Source organism: Eurytemora carolleeae, unplaced genomic scaffold (assembly GCF_000591075.1).
Source record: "Eurytemora carolleeae unplaced genomic scaffold, Eaff_2.0 scaffold1783, whole genome shotgun sequence".
NCBI classification, from domain to species: domain Eukaryota; kingdom Metazoa; phylum Arthropoda; class Copepoda; order Calanoida; family Temoridae; genus Eurytemora; species Eurytemora carolleeae.
Genome location: NW_019397745.1, coordinates 39,225 through 49,455, shown reverse-complemented (window position 1 = coordinate 49,455; position 10,231 = coordinate 39,225). Strand labels below are relative to the sequence as shown.

Genomic DNA, 10,231 nt, shown 5'->3' with positions numbered 1-10,231 from the left:
CACCACCATAAAGGAATAAATGAATGAATTAATGGTCAACCATCATTCCGTGCTTCCAATACAAGGTGACATAATTTAACTATTATAAAATATGATTTTTAATCCACCTCTCTTTTTGGCCATCTTTCCAGTTCTCTTGTTTCCTGCTTTTCTTTTCCTTTCCTTCTTTGTCATTGGTATCTGCATCCGCGGTCCCTCCAGTCGGTGACCGACAAGCTCACACCTTAATTATTCAAACTTATAAATCCTCATTTTCTAAACTATATTTAATTGTGTTATATAAATTAAACTATCAAATTTGTCCATTTAGGGTTGATTTGAAGAACAGATAAAACACTGCCTGAATTTTCAAAACATATAAATTAGTTAGAATAAATTAGGACTAACCATCCTACAGGGTAAATATCTACACTGTCACAGTCCATCCATTGATCATAATCCTCCTCCCATCCGTCAAAATGAACCTGAAACATTAAACTCAATGAGATATAGAACTAGGAATAGCAAAATATGGTTCGTTTATTACTGCACAATTGCGGTGTCTCACGGTGTCTCATGTTCAATGGCCTATTTAAAGTCATAACTTGAGTCTAAAAGTCGACTTTATTAAATATATACATATATGTATTTTATTAAGTCCGAATTAATTGAATATAAATACTGACGAAAAGATTTTTCTAAAAAGCTAAATAAATCTGAAAAGGAAGTTATTTCTAAAATAAAATGATTAAAAATCAACCTTGAGAAGATGACCGACAACCCTTGACACAGTGCTGACACAAACTAGTCTAGGATCCATCAAATCTGTACACTCAACCTTCATTCCAGTCTGAACAGCAGGAATACAACTTTAAATAAGAAGAAACTTAATCGTGGGAAGTGAAATCAAAAACACACTTTTATTTAGATATATCCTCAATTTATCATTAACCCTGTTTATTGTATTCTTTCTTGCTTGTAATCTTTAATTCAAAGAATTTATAATTTGGCACATTTTTTGTTTTGAGGATTTCCGAAGTTTATCAAGAATCAAATTTGTATCCAATTATAAAAGATTTTACCTAATGAATGTTGGAGTTTTAATAATTAAATGATCCAAAAGAATAAACGAACCAGCCAAATATATTGTATATAGATAAATGTTTGAACCCTGACCTTGAAAGCATGCTTCTGCTTGTCTCTAGTTGGAAAGATGTTGAGAGGTGCTGGCTGACTTTTGCTTGTTTGAAGATAGTTTATCCAGTTAAACGCAGCATCTGATCCACTCAGGACAGGGGACTAGAAGGAAAACAACAAGCATTAAAAAAAATTGCAGTCTTTTCATAATTTTTATTCTTTATTTCATTACTTTGTTTCATATTCTTATATCAATAAAAATATTCAACCAACTACTCAACTAGGGATTATAATCTATTCAGCTATATCATCAATCAATGATACATATTGATTTTCCAATCAAATCGAATCAAATAATCAATCACTATATGAATTAATGAGTTTAATCAATCAGCTAATCGATCAGTTTATGAATTCTATAACCAACCAATTCATCAATCAAACAATCACAAAATACCAATCAATTAACTAATCGATTAATCAATCAATTAACCATCAAATAACCAACCAGCCAACCAGCCAGCCAACCAACCAACCAAGAAACCAACCAACCAACAAGCCAACCAGCCAACCATCCAACCATCCAACCATCCAACCAGCCAACCAGCCAACCATCCAACCANTTTAACATAAAAACTTTATTTTAACATAAAAACTTTATTTTAACATAAAAACTTTATTTTAACATAAAAACTTTATTTTAACATAAAAACTTTATTTTAACATAAAAACTTTATTTTAACATAAAAACTTTATTTTAACATAAAAACTTTATTTTAACATAAAAACTTTATTTTAACATAAAAACTTTATTTTAACATAAAAACTTTATTTTAACATAAAAACTTTATTTTAACATAAAAACTTTATTTTAACATAAAAACTTTATTTTAACATAAAAACTTTATTTTAACATAAAAACTTTATTTTAACATAAAAACTTTATTTTAACATAAAAACTTTATTTTAACATAAAAACTTTATTTTAACATAAAAACTTTATTTTAACATAAAAACTTTATTTTAACATAAAAACTTTATTTTAACATAAAAACTTTATTTTAACATAAAAACTTTATTTTAACATAAAAACTTTATTTTAACATAAAAACTTTATTTTAACATAAAAACTTTATTTTAACATAAAAACTTTATTTTAACATAAAAACTTATTTTAACATTTTCTGCCTTACTTTCAAAATGTCTACAATATAGAAAAAATTGATCATAAGAAGGAATTCAAGATTTAAAATATTAATTTACTAATAAAAAAAGCCCTGACCTGATCATAATATATCCGAATCTCAAGACCTTCATTACTGTAGCAACACAGATGGTTGCCAGGTTGAGAGGATCTACGGCCTCCAGCTTGAGGCCGACCGTGAAGGCTCCCGAGGCCGGGGGGTACTCAGGGAACATATCCGCAGTCGTATCAGTCTCCAAATAGTTCTCCATTAGGCATCTAGAATATCATAATTTTCCTAATTTTATTTTTTGAATAACGACGCATTTCTTAGAAAAAGAATTAAGGGGTATTTATTTAAAATAAACTTTCCTTTTCTTAACAGTTGTGTAACTGTACATTTACTACCACTTAAATATTCAATGATTATCTGTTGGAAAAATCATAAATAAAGGGACTGTACACGTGATTTATAGTGACCCTCTGTTTATATAAAGGCATATGTCCGGTTCACAATCCTGTGTCTCACCATACATGACGGTTTGACATATTCAGGGTCACATAAAGTTACGTCTGCAGTCCCTATAAAGACTGACCTATCATGATATTCTGAGGTAGCTGCAATCTGATGTCCAACCCTCCTGGCCCAACCTACTGGATGAATCAGCGGACTCTCCTCGTGACACCAGAATCCTCGAAAATTCAAAATTCAAATATTTGAAAAAATTGCGCAGCAAAAATATTTGAAAAATATCAATTATTCAATTTAGTTACCTTCCTCCCCATTTCCATCGTCATATGAAAGCTGAAGACGACGACCGGTGACATCAACGACAGTGGCAACACGAACCTGAATTGACAACAATAATAGTTTCAAAGAATAAACAACAAACATTCCACCCAAAACAGAAGTCAAGTTTTAATGTAAAGTAAGTTGATGCTCTGTCGGAAAAACATGAAAAATTAAACATCAAAAGGCAAGTTTTTAAATGTCTTTTTAATACTATTTACCCAAAAATATATCTATATTCCCTAATTTAGCGAATAAACCCCTAAAAATGATTTCCACAGGAGGAGGGAGGGATTTGATTTGTTTTTTTTGTTGTTGACTTTTTAGGCGTTCGCTTGTTTTCCTCAAGGTCTTAATTCTTAAACATATGAACAGTGTACAGTGTACACTGTTCACCCTTTCGTTACAATAGTTTTTGTCGGCCACTGCAAACTGGACTGGTAACAGGTATTTTGTTGTTTTTACCTGACTTATCCTCATTTTATCCACAACCTCTAATTTCATCCCTTTACGAAATAAAGATGCTACGCTCTCCCAAACCTAAGGAGAGTTTTTTTTTGTATTTTTCTTTTTAATTTTTCCATACAGATTAAGATTTATTTATTTATATTTAAAAAACTTATTTCATTGTTTTTTTATTTGGTTTATAAAATTGAAAATAAAACAATATTTCAAATAGTCAAAACAACCAGTGACTTTTCGAATAAAAAATTATCAAAATGAATCATAAATGATTTTACATAAAAGATTTTACTTGATCATTATTTGCAAATAATTAAATTAAAAAATGTAAATTTTTAAAAATAACAACAAAAAAATATTATTTTACCACTTTATAGAAGTTGATGGGCAGAGTTCTAGCTCCTGTCAGTCTTTTTACAAGGAACTCTTTCCAGTCGCTGTATTTGGACTAAAATATTTTTTAAATCATTAAAAATATTCATGCACAATTCAATACAATTGAATTAAATTAAAAAGTCATGGATTGCCCATGGGCTCCTTGATCTAGTCAGGGTACGCCATTAAGATCCCTTCTATTATAGAAGGATTATTAAAAGTAAAAGAAAATTACGGGGAAAGAATTGAAAATATAAAAAAATGCAAAAGAAAAGTATTAAATACGAATGTCAAAAAAGAAAACGTGAGAAAAACATGTAAAAATAAAAACTTAATAAAAAATTGTAAAAAGGAAATTGAAAAATATTAAAAATGTAAAAAAAGAGAAAAAAGAGAAAAAAGTGAAAGCAAAAAGAGAATTGACGGTGCAAGGAAAAGAAAACTTCAGTATGATAAAATTGTGAGAACAACAATTTGACAGAAAAAGAAAGTTAAAAAAAGTGAATTGCCAATGACAGGTAGAAGGGTAGGTCATCTTTCTACCTGAATAGTTTTAGGAGGAATAAGTGGTTTGCCCTTGGTAGCACACCAGCCTACAGGGTGAACCTAGATAATCAAAATATATTCAGTTATGCTACAGGGTGAACCTAGTTAATTAAAATATATTTAGTTATGCTACAGGGTGAACCTAGTTAATTAAAATATATTTAGTTATGCTAAAGGCTGTTAACCTTACTATGCTTAACCATATTTGAATACCGTACAGTGTACACTGTACAGTGTACACTGTATAACTAGGGCAACAACACGGTTAAAATTTCGTTGTGTATTTTAAAAATAAACAATCTCAGTGTTATCAAAAACATCGTAAAATAGAGTTTGAATAAATACTTTAACTAAAAGAAGTTTTTAGGACTAAGTCCTAAAGGTGGATAGGATCCGCTCGAACGATAAATCCCGATCAACACTGTAATGGCGGGTAGCTCCCGGCTTATCATGTCTCACAGCTGGCTCATCAAAACATCGTGTTATAATAGAGTTTGCAAACAAAATATATCTTTAAAAATGTCATGCATATAATTATAATCCTTTTAGCAATTAAACAAAACCATTTAAATTTGTTGAAACTAAACCTTGTCAGAGCAGAGATTAACCCAGAAATCTTTACTTCCATCCTGTCCAAATCCTTCATATCTCAACAACACCTAAATACATATTATTTAATAATTCATTTTAAATCTTTCACTAAAATCAATCGATCACTTAACTCATCAAATCAAAACAAATCAATTTATTAATCCATTATTCCATCAGTCCATTAATCAGTAACTCCTTTAATCTGCCTGTCTGTCTGGGTGTCTGTCTGTCAGTCTGTCTATCCGTCTGTCTATCCGTCTGTCTATCCGTCTGTCTTTATCTATCTATCTATCTATCTATCTATCTATCTATCTATCTATCTATCTATCTATCTATCTATCTATCTATCTATCTATCTATCTATCTATCTATCTTGAACTCTATTTTATAAATCAATTAATAATTTTCTGAACCATGTCACACCATCTATAAAGCATTAATCCATGTACCTTATACCCTGATATTCTTAGCACTGTAGCAACCCAATAAGCTGTAGTAAACACCCCAGGCATAGGATCAACATCTCCGTTCTCAACCTCAACCTAGAACGTTAAATTAATTATTAAATATGCATTGAACATTTTTTAAAATAATAATAACAGATGTATCTGAAAGGGAACCTATAATACAACCCCAGACTGCCGTCTGGGTACAACCTATAAAAGGTCTGCTTTTGGGGGGGTCTTTTTGGTCATTCGGATCGTTATCTCCTAATCCTCTACTGTACTTTACTATCCAGATGATTTAGGATTACTTTTTACCAATTAACAAGAACGAGTTCACAAGCGCAATTAACATTGACACTACTTTTTTCACCTAATGCTGTCAGGACACCAGGCCAATGTGAACTAAAAGTTCTTATAGTTTGACTTTAACAAACAACTGTTACTTTTAAACAGTACAAGTACAAAATCAATTAAGTCTAAAAAATGTTATTACATCCCATCATTACCTTCATCCCAACGATAATATTATCCCATCCATCAGACATGGGAGCGTGGTGGAATGCTGTAACAGGGGCACCAACAAAACTTGGATCTGAACATATATAATTGATTTATAAAAAATTTAACTTTGAAAATTTTGATGAAAAGAATATTTAGTTTGAATTCAGAAAGCTAATAAGACCACCAACGTGGAATTACATGATAACGTGAATATGTTGAAATAATGAGCATTTTTATAAACTATCCCGAAACTCTTAAATACTACGCCTAAGAATAATTCAATCTTGGCAAATTACATATTGTACGAGAATTAGCTAAATATACATTATAAACATTATAATTGACAGATTAAACATCCTGGAACGTCATAAGACTGCTGCTTGCTATCTGTCTTAAAGAACTGATGATTTAATCAAGGTTGAAGCGTCGAGGGGCAAAGAAACGGCTAAGCGCTGGAGTCACAGGTTTAAGATTTAAAAGTTTTACCCTGTCATTATTATTATTATTAACGTAAAACCCTGCATTCGCTTCTAGCCGCCGAAACGTATCAATGGGCACAGCGGTCCACGGTTCCCTAGGGAGAAGACTTGCAACAGGCGAGTTGCCCGAGACAGTTCCATTTTTTGAAACTCTCTAAAACACTTGAATGATAAATCAGCAGATGCTGGACAGTATCTCTACCTGCTAGTTGAGTGTCCCATGAATACGAGGTACTAAGATCATGAGATGACCGACTAGCTGGTGGAATAAACTCCTCTTGAAGGTATTGTCTAAAAAAGAAAAGCTTTTATTTGAAAAAGATACTTATTGTTTTAAAGAAGTTCAATTTTGGTCATAAAAGAAACACCCCCCCCCCCTCCCACACCCACCACAGTTTCATTCCTTTAAGAATTCTATCAGAAGATGAAAGCTGAAAGGACCCCGATAGACCTTTAGATTGTAAAGAGAACCAGTCCTGTACCTCTCTCTAGTAGTTGACTGTTTACCTATCGGGTGGAGTATCTCGGGACTCTGGTGTTGGAGTTGTAGTAGGAGTAGAACAAGGAGTTGTTGAACTTACACTGGGAGTATATCCCTACAAAATGGTCATTAAACAATCTATCCAAAACAAATATTTTTAACAAGAAAGCTTAAAGCACGAAGTAGTTATCTATACAGCTAATAAATTTAAAAACACTATTACCAATATAAAGGTAAATAATGTCTTGTCAATACATTTTTCATCTACTATTTCCTTAACACAATTACTCCAGCCAATTAAAATGTATCTGTCTATCAAAATGTATACTTTGATCGTCTGTCTGTAAATAAAAACAAAACGGCTGAACAATCGGGTCCAGATTTTGAGCGTCAAAATTGAAAAATTTAGCAGTAAAAATGTCGACAACTAATATTTTGAAATAAATTTATCCAGACTCCCAGAAGATATTTTTTTTAATAATAACAACAAATTGAGGCGCAACAGTAAAAAGGTATAGTTGTAAATAAAAATGGGGACACAAAGCGTCCTAAAGCTTATTATATAATGTATCACTTGCATCATATAAATTGTATCCAATGACCTTAAACATAGTATTCCAGAATTTAGATAGAAACATTACTTTACAAAAAAAAAACTTCCAGATTGATCAATTTATATCTAATTTTTAAAATATATCCCTATTCTTACCTTTCCATCCTCCTCCCCCTCATGCCTGGGAGATAAGTCCATTTTATCTGAAAATTATAATTTTATCACAGACTTTATTCTAAATATTGAACAGAACAACATTTTAAATCTTGTTAACTACAATACGTGACCTAACTGATCAGAGAAAAAAAAAACGCTCTTGGGCACTGGAAATGGTTTTGAATTTTCTTGTGAAATAGACCTTCGAGTTTTTCTGATAATCTCCTTGCTAAAGAGGCTCAATGAGAATCTCTAGCTCCTACAAAGGTAAACTCAGTCTAATCTCCTTGCTATAGAAACTCCATGAAAATCTCCAGCTCCTCCAAGGGTAACCTCGGTCTAATCTCCTTTCTATAGAGGCTCCAGGAGAACCTCAAGCTCCTGCAAGGGTAACCTCAGCCTAATCTCTTTCTCCACCATGAGCTCGTTGATGTGCTCCAGACTGCCAGAAATATATTCAAACTAAATCAAAACAAATTACAATGAAAATTTAATTATAATTTTACAGTGTCCGAGAAATTCTCTTCAAACGATGCATTCTCTGGATCAGGGGTGTATATTTTCCTTAAACATAATTACCCCCCCCCCTTCTTTGAAAAAATAAATTTTCCCCCAGAAGTTAGGAATGTTTATGGTTTTATTCTCTAAATTGGGGAAAAAAGAGTTTTCGGGAAAACGTACAAGTTTTTCAAAAAAATAATGAATAATTTTTTTAAATGCTCAGGATCTAAAATCATGATTTTAGTGAAAAATGAATAAACTCTTTTACCTTCACCTCCTCCTCTTCCCCCTCTCCGTCACTTTGAAGAACCGGTTTCTTCTTAGTTGTGCTGAGTTCATTAATCCTGGACAGGTACAGCGCAGTATCCAGGTACAGAGCCTGCATTTTCGATCAATTAGTAATTATGTAAACAAATCAATCAATCAACCATTGAATAATTAATAATTTATCAATCATTAAATATCAATCAATTTACCATTGAAATTCGAATCAATCGTCCAATTAACAATCAATTAATAAATGATAAATCTAATTTAGCTTAAATATATTTATTTATATGTTTATATTTTATAAATAGCTATAACCATTAGATAATCATTAATCATTCAGTTAACTAATAGAAAATTAGTCAATTAACTAACCGATGGAAAATAAATCAATTAATTAACCATTAAATAAATAATTCAACCAGCAAAATTAATTATGTATGAAAGCAAGCAGCAAATCAATTTTATATAAGAATTATTTAAACAATTAATAAATAAATTAACCGATAAATAAATACATTGCTTAGATGATTACATAATTAACATCTTGGAATACCTCTAAAATATGGAATAATTTGTCAAAATAAAAATAATTCATCGAAATTTTTGTCGATTTTTAGATTACTTAACTGATTTTGGCGCCTAGTTCGTCTATATATAAATTTGGCTTGTCTGTTTGTTTGTTTGTATCCAATAAACGTCAAAACGGCTGAACCGATCGGGCCCAAATTTTATGTGGGACATCACGTGACCACAGGGAAGGTTTATGAGTGATAAAATTTTTAAAAAATGTGTTTTATAGGTTTTTAATTTCGTAAAAAAATTCAAATTCTTGAAAATCCGCGATTTTTTTATTAAAAATCCGCCAAAATTTTTTCTTCTTTGTTTTAAAATGTAAACAAAAAGAACATGTTCACAATTTAGATAGAATATGGGCGCGAAGCGCCCTAAAAGCCTAGTGACTCAAAGTTTGAAAGCTTAAAATAAGTTACCTTGCACCATGGAACATCTTGGATTGCCCTGTAGAGCATTATTTTTATATTTTCACAGCCAACCTTACCCTCCTTCCTAAACATTCATCTATTTTAGAGAAAAGAGAAGAATATTGAGATTCAAAACATATTTCTGTTGTAATACATAGCGTTCTAAGCTTGAAAAATCAAATGACGATAAGTAGGAAATGGGATGGTTAACTGTAAACTATAACATAGAAGTAGAATTTTATGAAAATGCCTGAACTACAATTTTTTCCTTCAAATTTCCGGATTTTAACCAGATTCAGGATGCCTCCAATTAAATGCTAGTAAACCAGAGGTTACATCTTCTGGTTGCGGTAGCAGCTCTCACTCACATTAACTGAGCTCGATATCTATAACGTTATAAATTGGAAGAGTTTAGGAGCTAATATATAAAGGTTTCAAAGAAAGGGGCGGCTGTGCCCCAGGGTATGGGAGGGATAGATTGAGCGCGTTATAAATACATTAAAAATACAAGAGTTTTGAGCCCGGAGCCCAATAACAAAATGAGCAAAGGTTAAAACTGAAGAGTTAAACCTTAATCGTTTCTTTTATAAATCAGAGCTAAAGAAATTGACCAATCACGCACCTCTGCCCCTTTAGTAAAAGTAAATTCAACCTATATGAAGCATAAAGTCTGACCGCGTCAACCTTCGGCTTTTCCTGTCCATAGAGCTAGGTACAGTACAAACTGGGACCGCAAAAGGTTGACCCGTCTCGGAAATTCAAATGTACTACGGCTGCCCGTGCAATAACAGATAAAGAAAA

At 31.6% G+C, this 10,231-nt stretch overlaps 2 protein-coding genes across 2 annotated transcripts in view; both read right to left on the bottom strand.

Moving 5' to 3' along the window:
* Positions 1-107: 107 nt before the first annotated feature.
* On the bottom strand, positions 108-7,763 carry LOC111715737 (polycomb protein Sfmbt; the record flags this gene model as incomplete). Its single annotated transcript, XM_023491107.1, is given in 16 exon segments — positions 108-223; positions 388-464; positions 740-829; positions 1,156-1,278; positions 2,374-2,578; positions 2,896-2,992; positions 3,074-3,149; positions 3,555-3,629; positions 3,919-3,999; positions 4,470-4,532; positions 5,060-5,131; positions 5,513-5,605; positions 6,016-6,101; positions 6,692-6,780; positions 6,997-7,085; positions 7,680-7,763. Coding segments are annotated over 16 exon segments (1,474 nt in total), but the record flags the coding sequence as incomplete, so codon positions are not given.
* The window catches only part of LOC111715736 (protein NRDE2 homolog), a 21,822-nt gene continuing 19,316 nt past the window's right edge, over positions 7,726-10,231 (bottom strand). The window contains exons 36-38 of the mRNA XM_023491106.1: positions 9,440-9,515; positions 8,449-8,559; positions 7,726-8,141 (exon numbers count right to left, since the gene is read on the bottom strand). Coding sequence (XP_023346874.1) covers positions 8,031-8,141; positions 8,449-8,559; positions 9,440-9,515 — 298 coding nt within the window. The 3' untranslated portion in view covers positions 7,726-8,030. The remainder of the gene's footprint in view (positions 8,142-8,448; positions 8,560-9,439; positions 9,516-10,231) is intronic.